The sequence below is a fragment of the Lytechinus pictus genome, chromosome 11 (genome assembly GCF_037042905.1).
Source record: "Lytechinus pictus isolate F3 Inbred chromosome 11, Lp3.0, whole genome shotgun sequence".
In the NCBI taxonomy this organism is placed as follows: domain Eukaryota; kingdom Metazoa; phylum Echinodermata; class Echinoidea; order Temnopleuroida; family Toxopneustidae; genus Lytechinus; species Lytechinus pictus.
In genome coordinates this window covers 13,820,121-13,834,103 of record NC_087255.1, presented here as the reverse complement: position 1 = coordinate 13,834,103, position 13,983 = coordinate 13,820,121, and the positions used below count along the sequence as shown (strand labels likewise).

Sequence of the window (13,983 nt, the reverse complement as noted above, 5' to 3'; positions counted from 1 at the left end):
GAGCTTTTGGACGATAAAATTGGGTAAGTAGATCTACATCTATATTTAGGCCTAGATCTAGGCCGCCTAACGTTAGATCCAACAGTTAGTCTAACGTTAGGTCTAACTTTTTAATGTGTTGCATTTTGTCAATAACGTTAGATCTAGACAGTAGACATTAGAGGTCTAAGTCGTTAGGCCAGAGTCTAAAACTAGAGAAATCTAACGACAATGTTAAATCTTGCTAACGACAACGTGAGTTTCTAGGCCTAAAAAGTTAGTGCTATAACGAGTCATTTGTTAAATTTGGTCCTGGACCACCAACAGTAAGTCAGTAGATCTAGGCCTATATCTAGTTACAGCCGCAACCTAAGACTAAGTTCTGACATTGCATTGTGACGTCAATGTCGATAGGTGTGATGGAAGCACAGGTATGGAACATGATATGACTGAAAATAAAGGGAGTTCGTGGTGTTAATGGAGAGACTTGTGTTGAAGAATTTTTTTTACCATTTGTACTACTTCATTATTTTCTCAATTTTTTTTTTTCAAACATGGTACATTCCAAGAGCTGATGAATTTAGAATTACTTGCAATACATAACAAAAGTTTGAAATAATTACTGTGTTCTAAATTAATAAAATGGTGCAAAGAATGTTGGCATTGTTTAGGTAGCTTTCTTTTAAAACAGAATCCCTAGATCAATTAACATGGATATAAATGGTATAACAAGATGCTTTGTGAGGTTAATGGAGAGACTTGTGCAGAAGGCATTTGGTTAACCATTTGTACTACTCCATTACTACATGGTTTCCTTCCTGAACATGTTATTTTCAGAGAAAATCTGGAAATAGAAAATGAAATACAAGCTTGAAAAATATTACTGTGTAAAAATTAAATTCAGTAGAGTGTTGTAGATAATTTACCGTTACATGTGGGCAGTGATTCAGATAAAGTGCCATTACTCTGACACTTGACACTCTCATTGCCAATCAAATCATATCCTTCTGAACATTCAAAGGTACAAGTGGTATTGAAGTCAATAGAACTTCCTTCGCTACAGTTTCGAAATATCGAAGACAATTCTGGGTGGAATACTTCAGGGAGTGGACACACTACAACTGGAAATGAAAAAGAAAGATCGATGCATTAAAAGTGTGATAAAAACAACATTTTCAGAAACGTAAGGGTGGGAAGATAATATCAAATTATTCCATAGTGCTGCCCATCTCTTTTGGGAACCAATGGATTTTTAAGCAAGTAATCAGTCTCTCAAAAAGGAATTAATAATTCGCATTTATGTCATATCATATAGGAAGTCCTATTTTCTAACCCCAAATACAAATTAAATTCAAATATTCTTCTTGTGAAATATACTCTTAAATATTCATATTGTTACCGTAATTACTGCTCTGTTCATTTCATATTGTCTTGCTGATAAAAACTCTCCGGATGTTTTCTATCACCTTATTCAAATAAAGGAATCATAGATACATAATAACCCAATATGTGCCAAAATAGTCTGTGTAACTTAAAAAGATAATAATTTGTATTGTGAAAAGAATTAAGATTCTATATACTATTCATCTGCTTACTTTCACACGTTGGAATATCACCGGACAGTGTTCCATTTACTAAGCAGTCTAATGATGTCGATCCAATAATATCGAAGCCAGGACTGCATGAAAATTCACAGGATGTGCTGTAGACCACTTCTTGTCCCGTCGGGCATGATGTTGAAAGAGGTGGTAGGAGTTGTGGTACGCTGCAAGTCACAACTGAATAAGAATATTGATGTCAAAGTTATGATGTGTCATTGGGAATGATTACCCAATGCTTCAGCCTGAACTGATGCCATTTTCTTTTCTTCAAAGTAAATTTAGTGTATTTACGCATTTGAGAGACTGATTACAATAAAAATATTATATAAAGACCCTATTATAAAAAGTTGACTTCTTACTTTGCAATATTGTCCTGAAACACTACAATAAGACCCTTCCTCATATGACTATTTTGCTTTGTAAATGAGACATGGCCTTGCAAAATGGTAACGCGTGTTCTTGCGCAAAGCAATTCATAGGTACTATAGGGAGTAGGCCAAGGTTAGTCTCGCTACAAATTAGTGTCAAGGTTCGTAGACAGAAGGATAGCCACGATCTTATTTTGATCTTGTATCCATTGTTATTCTACATAATGTTATCAAAGGTAATTATTTGAAAGATAACTCAAAGTCGTACAATCTCATTCTTTTTAACTCCATTACCTTCACAAGTCGGCAAGAAATCAGAAACGTATGTGTTAGCTAGACATGTGACTGATTCAGATCCAATAAGATTATGTCCCACATCACATGAATATAAACATGTATCTGTGTAATTGATTGACTGGCCTCCATCGCATTGTGACGTCATTGTCGATAGGTGTGATGGAAATATTACTGTGTAAAAATCAAATTCAGAAGAGTATTGTAGATAAATTACCGTTACATGTCGGCGGTGATTCAGATAAAGTGCCATTACTCTGACATCCGACGATTTCACTGCCAATCAAATCATATCCTTCTGAACATTCAAAGGTACAAGTGGTATTGAAGTCAATAGAACTTCCATCGCTACAGTTTCCCAACACCGAAGACAGTTCAGGGTGGAATACTTCAGGGAGTTGACACAATACAACTGGAAATGAAAGTAAAGGATCGATGCATTAAAGGTGTGATAAAAACAACATTTTCTGAAACTTTAGGGTTGGAAGAAAATATCAAATGATTCCGTAGTGCTGTCCATCTCTTTTTGAAACAGGTAATCGGTCTTTTATAAAAGAATTAATGATTCGCATTTATGTCACATCATATAGGAAGTCCTGTCTCCTTACACCAGATACAAATTAAATTCATATTTTCTTAAGAAAGGTACTCTTAAATACTCATATTGTGACCGTAATTACTGCTCTGTTCATTTTACCCTGTCTTGCCGATTTAAACTTTATGGATGTTTTCTAACATCTTATTCAAATAAATGAATCATTAATACATGATAATCCAATATGTTCTGAAATAGTCTGTGTAACTTGAAAAGATGATAATTTGTATTGTGAAATGGGTTATCATTCGATATACCATTCGTCTGCTTACTTTCACACATCGGTATATCACCGGACAGTGTTCCATTCGCTAAGCAGTCTAATGATGTCGATCCAATAATATCGAAGCCAGGACTGCATGAAAATTCACAGGACGTGTTGTAGTTCACTTCTTGTCCCATCGGACATGATTTTGAAAGAGGTGGTAGGAGTTGTGGTACGCTGCAAGTCACAACTGTATCACAATGTTGATGACAAAGTTAAATATGATGTGTCATTGGTAATAATTACACAATGCTTCAGCCTGATCTGATGGCAGTTTCATTTTTTCAAAGTTAGTTCAATATTTTAGACATTGGATATACGGATTAAAATGAAAATATGATATAGACCTAAACGCAAAAAGTAGACTCCTTACATTCCTTGAACACTGGAATAAGATGCCTATTCATATATTTCTTTTCGCTTATTCATAACACATGGCCTTGCAAAATGGTAATGCACGTTAATGTGTAAAGAAAACCATAAATAATAATAGAGAGTAGGCCTAGTCCTATGATAAAATGTATATAAGATAATGCTTATCGAAATAAAAATGTTATTAGTCGTATAGTCTCTTTGCAGGATATATTGTCAAAGTTCCTGGGCAGAAGAAAAAAATATAAAAGTTGTTATTTTTCATGTTTGGCCTATCGCTATTCCATATCTTAAAGGTAATTATTTAACACAAGATATTTGAAATTCGCAGAATTATATTTTACAAAATTGCATTACCTTCACAAATTGGCAGGAAATCAGATAGTGATGTGTTAGCAAGACATGTGACTGATTCAGATCCAATAAGATTATATCCCACATCACATGAATATAAACAGGTATCTGTGTAATTAATTGATTGTCCTCCATTGCATTGTGACGTCATTGTTGATAGCCGTGGTGAAAGTACAGGTATGGAACAGGATACAACTGAAAATAAACGAAGGGACTACGTGATGTTAATGGAGAGACTTGTGAGGAAGAAATTTAGTTAAACTTTTGTACTTCTTCATTTCCAAATAGTTTTCAAAAAAATATATATATATATTTTCCAAGAAAAATTAAAGCAGATTCGAACCAACACCCTGTTACAGTACCAACTCAACAACATTCTGAGCAGCATCGTCCTGTGTTATAGGCCTAAATAATAGGCAACCACTGATTCACATTCCAATCACTTGTGCCGCAGTGATTATTTCACGAAGTAGGAAAACAAAATCTTTCATAAAAAACATTTCGCTTCCTATAGTTTACAAATACAGTTTTAGGCCAATACATTATCTGTATTATTAAAGTTTGTATTAATCATGTTAATATTAAAACTTAGGACTAGCTATTTATAATATACAGTCCTCTTGAACATGGGATTTGCAAGAGTAAACATCCTAGAACAAAGTTGTGAAAAAATCACCTTCACACGTCGGCAGAAAATCAGAAAGTGATGTGTTAGCTAGACATGTAACTGATTCAGATCCAATAAGATTATATCCCTCATCGCATGAATATGAACAGGTATCTGTGTAATTGATTGATAGCCCTCCATTGCACTGTGACGTCATTGTCGATAAGCTCGGTGGAAGCACAGGTACGGAACAGGATACCACTGGTAATAGAATAAGGGGATTCGTGAGATTAATGGAGAGACCTGCGTGGGAGACAGTGAACTTCAATTTCAACTACTCCACCTATTTCTAAAACAATTGTGATATCACGCATTTAAAATAATGCAAATTCAAAGTCAGAATTATTCTTGAAGTACAGTATAATTCTTGTTACAGTTATTATGAATTAATTTGCTCATTCTCATACGGTCTTACTTCATGTACTTATGAATCCTTGCGACTGCAAGCATTTAATGAATCATTTAGGAAAAATCTCTGTTCACCTCTTACTGACATGTTATATCAGGTGTTAAACAAGCTATTTTTGTATATACCTTGACACGTTGGTAATTCCGACGACAGAAGGGCATCTTCCCCGCAAGTCACCGTACCATTACCGATCAGATCAAAACCAACATCGCATCCGAAGTAGCAGCTATCAGTAAAGTTGATGTACATTCTCTCGTAACAAGTGCTTTCAAGAGAGATCAGCCGTTCTGAGAAACTTGGCACAAAGCACTGCACAACTAAGAAATTTGTAGCAAAGTATGATGAGTTGGTTCATTATAACAAATAAACAATCTCGCATTCACAGCAAATTTATAGCCAGTTAAATATATAAATCATACAACGAGTTCATAAATATAAAGCTAATTTATAGTTTTATTTCATCGGTATGATTTTTTCCAACACTTTCTTGTTACTGATTAACTGAGCTCCGATCAATATTGGTTGGTTTTGGATTTGTACTTTTTGTTGCTCTAAATTAACGCTCATCTTGCCAAAATGCTTCATTGATCGAAATAGATTTCTAATGACGTCTTACAGTCTTTAACAATGTTTGTATGTAGGTTTTAGAGTCGTCAAATTGCATCAATGATTTTACAACGTTAACATGTCTAAATGAAAAAATTCAAATTTGTTAGAAAATATTTCAATATTTCAATTTTCCCTGTCAGAACCTTAATCAACAATCAAAATAGTGGTATTCTAGAGTATAGAGTATTTCAACTAAATCGCACTAGATAAACAATAATGTTGCATTTTATTTATTATTATTTACTGCAAGAGTGATAACAACAAAAAATATGCTGGTATATTACTCAGTATTACTACTCACTTCCACAGTTAGGTAATTCACTGGAGAGTTCCCCGTTCTCGAGACACGTGACCGCGCTGTTCCCTGTTAAGTTATATCCGACCTCACAATCGTACGAACATGATGTGTTGTAGACGATCTGCTCTCCTTCCGTACAATTATTAATAGTGGATGTGGTGTGCAGGAAGGATGGAAACATTGTAGGCGATTGGCACGTGACCACTGCGATAATTAAATAGATAATTGTGTTCATATTATTATAATAACAATGGTCCTACCAGCATGACAATTATTCGTGTCTTAAGTCATTAATGAAACTTCAGAACCCCTACCTTTCCCATGACACGGAATCTTCTCTGGCATAACGTCTTCCACTATGAAAAGCTGACTTCCTCAAATCATGCATGACAAATGTAAGGCTCTCCCATGTCTATTTAATCATTTTAATACACGAACTTAATTCACATTTTTGAATGCCATTTCATGTTAAGGTAAAGATTATATCTCTAAATCCCTGGATCCTTATTGCCATTCTAAGGTGGACCAGATTCACAGTGGGCGTAATAAAAAAAATAGCGTTCATTTTAGCACATTCTCGACAAGAATACTGATGAGTGGAAAATGTCGAACGCAGAACTGAAGAGTCTTGGAGATTAAGGTTCTTAACCGATGGTTTCAGCATTGTTTTGTGTTAATTGTTAGGAACTTCAAACTACAAATTTATTCATCTACAGACTATAAGCTCATGCAGTTTCATGTTACCTATTTACAATATAAATTGCTCTCTTTATGGTTTAATTCAAATTGCATGAATGCATGATTACTTTGTGGAATGACAGCAATATATATTACCAAGCTTTAGACACTAATATCACAGTATTCCACTCTATTTTAAAACATTATTCGATAAAAAATTAACAATATCGGATTAATTTAACTAGAAACACAGACTAATTGAACGAACCCAGATCATGAAGTTCTACTATTAATTTATAAGAATAAATGAATTTGTCATTGATTTGAATTCTCTATTCTATATATCAATGGAACTTGGATCAATGGACCTCGTAATATGGTAAAGTGACAGCTTTCGTGTACTTACAGTCACAAGTTGGTAGACTGTCTGAGAGCCCATCCTCAATACACGAAACGCTTTCATTGCCTATGAGATTATACCCGACGTCGCACCCAAAGATACACGTTGTGTTGACTGTGATCATGCTCTCACCAAAGCACTGTTCCTCAGGAGGAATATCGAATTCTTGGTTTGTTGCCGATAGAGCCGTAAGATACTCGGATGGATATGACGTCACATTGCAAGTATATGCTGAATCAAAATAACGGAAAAAGAGAGTTACTTTTGTGCACTGCAAAAACTCTGGTGTTGATTTAACACCAGCCCGGAATCTATATATGTCCACACCAGGGAAGTGTTAAACAACACCAGTTTCGTTTTAGTCTAACACCAGATAGTTCTTTATACAACACCAATTATTCCAAACTGGTGTTGTTTCAATACTTCTTTGGTGTGGACATATGTAGATTCCGGGCTGGTGCTAAATCAACATCGTAGTTATTAAAGTGTATTGGATTAAATAGGTTAGATTCGAATGGATAAACCATGAAATAAGGTCGGATCGAACCTACGGTGAGATGTCACCAGATGAGCAGTTACCCTGACTGAAAATTTCAAAAGCGTAAGATTTAGTACAATTTCAACCCTGCGCATAAAAGTCTCCTTAAAATGAAATCCACTTAAAGATTACTATGAGCATGAAAAAAGTGTTCTTATCCATAAGTGTGTTATTTCTATGATTCTAGACCTATCATTTAAACAAATTTGCTGTTGTAGAATGCCAAAATAAGATTTGAGGACTCGGTTACACAACGTGAACTCACCATGTACATTTTATATAAATTGCATTTTATAAAGCACATAAAATATTGCTTTAATTTTTTCTTAAACAAATACATACATATAGCGAGAGTGTGTATTACAGCAATTCCGTTTAACAAAAACAACATTCATTTGTTGATTAAATGTCTTGCGCGTAAGCGCCGTGGTCGAGGAGCGAGCCCCTGACTTAGTGGGATTTTGATCGATATAATTGAAGGGACCATGAGAAAACCAAGTGATAATGAGGGCACTTACGAAAAACTGACAAAGTAAAGCTGCAGTTGTAGTCAGGATGATCAGTTATTGACACCACACATTCCAGCACAGAAGGGACGCTCACTTCGATGAAGGCAATGTTTAGCGTGGGAACATACGAGGCCATCTCGCCTCCTACAACGGTCTCCAGTGAGTATTGGGTAGGCTCCTCAACGAACCAAATCACGACGACTGTCGAAAGTGGCGAGAGCTGAAAAATATCTTCACAGGTTGGCTGTATCAAAGCTGTAGGCGAGTTGGTAGAAATGGTATTGTAAGGAAACATCTATGTTTGTAGAATCCTTATTAACAGTTACAGAGAACTACAAGCGCTGCCCGAAATTAATTATAAAACTGAAGTTTTCAAATCATTGGTCGTATAGAAAATAAAATGTTAATATATGCAGTTCGAACTTAACCTCAATAATCCAATTGATCGAATATATCCAATATAATCCAATATATTTACACCAATGGTTAATGGATGTAATCTTTTTATGATCGTTGGACTGCATTGATGTAACAAATTGGCTAAAATTCAGCTGTCATAATTCGAATTAAACCAAAATAAAAAATCCAAGAACCAACTGATAAGGAAAGCATCGCATTCAAACAGTAAGATTTCAATAATGTGACACTTAAAATTTTGAATCATTTAACACTCGAAAATGATTCTGTTTCCCCTTCAGGTTTAATTTCCAAGTTAATTTGAAGATATAAACCTGTGAAATAATCGCTTTCTTCTTTCACTCGTCGGTAAACCTAGTAAGGAAAAGGCTTCCTATAAGAATATTTACGTGCTTTGGAAACTTATTAAATGGATATAAGGAACCTAAGAACGTTTAAGGTAATTTAAAGCTTTTAAGGGAACCTTTAAAGGTTCCAAATACGGGACAAGCATTAAACCCTCTAAAATCCCCAGTTATCTAACAGTATATACATGTACTGTTAAACTTATTTCTTCGCCATTAACAGAATTCTCACCTCCCAACTATCTCAAATCTGCATCGACTTTGGTATAATTTAGTAAAAACAAACAAACACGCAAAGCATTTATACACCTTTCAAAAATACAGCTCCCAGAAAAGCTGCATTAATCACAATCCTACCTCGCCTACATAATACACACTTACGTTCCACATATACGTAGAACATACATTGCTCCTCTTCTCTAGTGACAAGTACTGGTGTGGAACCTTGCATAAAAACTGAGCCGTTTTGCGGAGATGTCGCCACGCCAACCCCGATCGACGGTAGGACAACGGTGGCCGTCTCGGAGAATGGATCTACGATGGTCGATATATTCTCCGGGCAGAATAGGTGATCTGAGGGAAACAGGGGGGGGGGGCATATTTTAATCATTAGATGTTAAGATGCTGCGGACATCAAATGATGTTGCATTCCACTCCTTTTCTTCTCCTGTCTCGCTTTCCATCTTTACTCATTTTTTTTAGTATAGTCTTCTTCTCCTCGGGCCACTACACAAGTCCTGTCCAGTGGAGGGTACAACATATAGGGGCCAAAGAAGGAGCGTTCACGTCGCAGTCCCTGTCAGGAATTCATCATACCAATACTTCTACTACAATACACAACTCCTACTAGTTATTATAGTGTGAATAGGCCCATAATATTTGTACTTATTCATGAGTTATTGACCAATACCCTTTATAACCAAGGGATATATCAAAGAAGAAGGAAGATTTTTTTTTCTTTAATAGAAAGATTTTATTCAAAATCAAACACGAAAGCAATTCAATTTACAGAAAAATCATGAAGCAAACATGTTTACAACAATTGTACATGCGTACTATTATCTATTGATAAAACAAAATTATGATGTTTTTGACTAAGAACCCTTTCAATTTCACAATAGCGTTTCAATACGTTCTTAAAAGAACTAAAACACAACCGATCTCCCTTACAACGTGTCGAAAAAATAAAATATTTAGCGTAAAGAATATAACGGTTTACAGTAGAGTATTGAGCGTCAGGGCAACCAAACAAAAATAAATTCTTATTCAAATACACGTCATTGTTCAAATAAGAGGTTTGGAAGTTAAGAATGAATTGTTGAGTTACAGGGCAGTCCCAAAACAGATGTGAAATGCTTTCAACAGAGGAAGAACAAAATGTACATAAATTAGATTCAGACAAGCCAATATCGTAAAGATGTTTGTTCACCCCCATTATCCGATTGAAAAGTTGATATTGAAAGTAGCGGAGTTTTGTTGAAAGACAGCATTTAAAGGGAATCATATAAAATCTATTCCAATTATTAACCGGTTCATTTAAATGGATGCCCATTTTGTTTGCGAAGTAGGGGACTTTAAGATTTTATCAACAGAAATTCTATGGATAAACTTGCATACCTTAAAAACATTATTTAAATTATACAACAAATCTTCTTGAGTTGTTCTACTCTCAACAAGATGTTGACGAAAATGTTTCCATTCATTGGGTATTGCAGAAATCAATGAATAATATTCAAGAAAATTACAATTTAACTTTATAAATGCCATTTTCGGCCGTTGCCATGGCAACGGATTAATTTCTCCAAAATCACATACATTCCCATGTAAATGGTAAATAAACATGATATAGATGACCAAAATGATAATTTTCAGGCTCCCAATTGAATACATATGAAATTTAGAAAGGAACATAAAAATAGATGTCATCACAAAAAAATATATCATCTGTAATAAATCCTACGATTGGATGACAGCTTACGCATTTAAGGAGTCACATGAACATGTATATCTGGGTTTACTTTGGGCAAGATAGTAATGTTTTACAATAAATAATAAAGACAAGAGAGACTGTGATTATGGTTGCACTTAGTTGTAAGGGTGAGAGTTTGTAAGATCTAAACAGAACAGGGAGGGTGTGGGGTAGAATGTATTTACACCTCGGTAACATTAAAGGTCAAGTCCACCCCAGAAGAAAAAAATGTTGATTTGAATCAATAAAGGCTAAAGAGACAAGCATAACACTGAACATTTAATCAAAATCGGATTTATTACTAATAAAAAGAGTTATGAAATTTAAAGCTTCGTTCATTTTCCACAAAACAGATAAATATTTAAAATTTAGTGTGTGGGCCGTATAATATGTATAATGTTGTGTGTAGAGCGTGTGTGCGTGGAAGATATTACAAAGGGTGGGTGTTCTTTAATGAGATTGTGTTATTACATTGCAAAGGAAAAGGCCCTTGTGCTTTTTCGGGAAATTGGGTGTGTGTATGTGTGTGTTTAGGATATGTACGTAACAGAGAAAGTGTGTGGGCGTAAATATAAGGAATTTGTGCGTTTCAAATAGTGTGTGGGTGGGTGTGTTTTGTGTGTGCATGAGTATACTAGTAGAACATAACGTTGGAGTGTGTGTTTCAAACCGATGAAGATATTGGGTTGGTGTGTATGTGAGAGAGAGTGTGTGCCGGTGAATATTGCAAAGAACTGTGTGCTATTATACTAATACATAGAAGAACAGACAACATGCCTGGACAAAGGAGTATAAAAGGTAGAGAGGTCGTGAATGTAGGTCCAAAATATAACAAAGCAGTGTATGAGTAAAAGGAAAAGAGGGTTCATGAGAATGGGTCAAAATGGAAGTATGATATTCCAAAGGAGTACGTTTCACACGAAGAGAGCGTATGTGAGGAATGTGGGTGTAGAGATATTAAAAATGTATGCGTGTTTCAAAAGAAGAGGGTGTGTGTGAGTGTGGGTTTAGAATATTTCGAAGGATGTGCGTTTTAAAGAGATGCTTTGGGAACATATTTGTTGAAGATTGCAGTAGGGTTTGGGTGTTTCAAAAGTAGAGAAAGAGTGTGTGTCAGTGATTTAAAGGAAGAGATAGAGAGAGAGAGAGCGTGTATGTGTGTGCGTTTTAAAGAAGAGTATAAGGGAAAAAATGTGTGTTTAATACGAATTGCGCTCACGTATGTGTGCGTGAGGTTAGCAATAAAATATAATGTTGAAGTGTGCGCGTGAGGGTTGCAATACAATATAACGTTGAAGTGTGTGCGTGAAGGTAGCAATACAATATAACGTTGAAGTGTGTGCGTGAGGGTAGCAATACAATATAACGTTAGTGTGCGTGAGGATAGTAATACAATGCAACATTGAAGTGTATTTCGAAGGTAGCAATACGATACAACGTTGAAGTGTGTGCTTGAGGGTAGCAAATACAATACAACGTCGAAGTGTGTGCGAGAGGGTAGCAATACAATACAACGTTGAAGTGTGTGCGTGAGGGTAGCAATGAAAAAAACGTTGAAGTGTATGCGTGAGGGTAGCAATACAATATAACGTTGAAGTGTGTGCGTGAGGTAGCAATACAATATAACGTCGAAGTGTGTGCGTGAGGGTAGCAATACAATGCAACGTTGAAGTGTGTGCGTGAGGATAGCAATACAATACAACGATGAAGTGTGTGCGTGAGGGTTGCAATACAATACAACGTTGAAGTGTGTGCGTGTGTATGGGTGAAAATGGGTGTAGAATATTACAAAGGGTGTGTGCATAAAAAAAAATAGAGTTTAGATGTGGGTGTACAAATATTATGAAGGAGTATTGGTATATTAAGGGAAGAGAAGAAGCGAGCTCAGGTCTAGAATATGACAAAAGTGTGTGTGTTTGTGGGTGTGTTTTAAAGGAAGAAAAAGGTGGGGGATAGTGGGAGCAGGAACTCCCAAAGGAGTACATGTGATCTTAAGTTGAGAGAATAGTGAAGTGTGTGGGTGTAGAATTTGGTTGCTTATTTTTTTAAGAAAGGGTGTGTGAGACAGTATGGATGTAGGGGAAGGCGGGTAAGTTGAGCATAGGGGCAAGTTGAGCCACCACCCCCAGGCCAATAATGAATGAGTCAGACATTGTGGTGGTGTCATGTATTGATGACCCATTTCATAACCCTTAACTCCACCAAAATGTTTTCAACTTTGAAACAAAAAGTTTTTTTTTTTGGGGGGGTATACAAATTTCAGCCCAAAAAGTAAAAAAAGGGTGTAAAATTGATAAGTGCTTTTTACCCGCACACGTCTTTAAATTAAGAAATAAGAACAATATTGTTAGTCCAGGTATGGATTCTCATTCTTGTCATAGTCTTTTACATGACGGATGCACAAGAAATGTGTGGATGTGAAAATATCGCATTAAGTTCGGACTGGGGTAATTTGAGCCATAGTAATTATTATGGTAATGTATAATAAAAAACAAACAAACCTTAAAAAGCCATTGATATGCAGGCAGAAAGGAGCAAATTCACATGACAGTTCTTTTACTATTAGAGGATGTTACTATTCATACAGAATTAGCAAGTAAAAATACTTTAAATAAAAAAATTACATTTTGGTTGTTCCCGCATACATTTGTACACAGTTTTTGTGGCTCAACTTACCCCTGAAGGTGGGACAATTTACCCCATAGATGGGGCAAGTTGAGCCATTTGGCATCGTTTTTTTTTTCAAAGGTCACAATGACTTTCAGTGTGGGGGTAGAACGTTATATATAGGTGAAAAATATTTCCCAAGAAACAAATCTAAAGGCTAGGTTCTTACTATTACTACAGTATTATTATTCATATCAATTCTAACATGCAAAATGCTAAAAGAGTCACAACTTACCCCGCCTTCCCCTATATATCAGGAACATGACGAAGGAATGTGTGCGTTTCAGAGAGTATTTGCACACTGGTGTAGAATATTCAAAGGGCTGTGGGTGTTTCAAAGGAATTAAGAGAGAGTGGTTTATGTGGGTGTAGATTATTACAGTGGGTTCCTGCATTTCAAAAGTAGTAAGAGTGTGTGCATGTGCGTGTAAAATATTAAGTATTAAAAAAATGAGAGTGTAAGTTTAGAATATTTGAAAGTAGTATGTGCGTTTAAAAGGAGGTTTAAAAGTGTGCGTGTAAATATTAGGATGGAATGTGTGCATTTTAATGAAATAGTGAATGAGGGTGAGTTTGCGTATGGGTGTGTGCGTGCGAGTTTGTTTAACATTGCAAATGGGATAGTGTGATCAATGGAAAGAAGTGCGGGT

The 13,983-nt window shown here is 35.6% G+C and overlaps 1 protein-coding gene across 2 annotated transcripts in view; it reads right to left on the bottom strand.

Annotated features, from left to right (window-relative positions):
• LOC129271801 (uncharacterized) overlaps positions 1-13,983 on the bottom strand; it is a 90,092-nt gene that overhangs the window by 33,537 nt on the left and 42,572 nt on the right. For both annotated transcript variants that reach the window (XM_064106825.1, XM_064106826.1), the window contains 11 exons: positions 9,079-9,270; positions 7,946-8,191; positions 6,896-7,120; positions 5,815-6,015; positions 5,030-5,221; positions 4,505-4,696; positions 3,832-4,023; positions 3,110-3,292; positions 2,460-2,654; positions 1,575-1,757; positions 906-1,100 (listed from right to left, as the gene is read on the bottom strand). In XM_064106825.1, the coding sequence (XP_063962895.1) occupies positions 906-1,100; positions 1,575-1,757; positions 2,460-2,654; positions 3,110-3,292; positions 3,832-4,023; positions 4,505-4,696; positions 5,030-5,221; positions 5,815-6,015; positions 6,896-7,120; positions 7,946-8,191; positions 9,079-9,270 (2,196 nt within the window). The remainder of the gene's footprint in view (positions 1-905; positions 1,101-1,574; positions 1,758-2,459; positions 2,655-3,109; positions 3,293-3,831; positions 4,024-4,504; positions 4,697-5,029; positions 5,222-5,814; positions 6,016-6,895; positions 7,121-7,945; positions 8,192-9,078; positions 9,271-13,983) is intronic.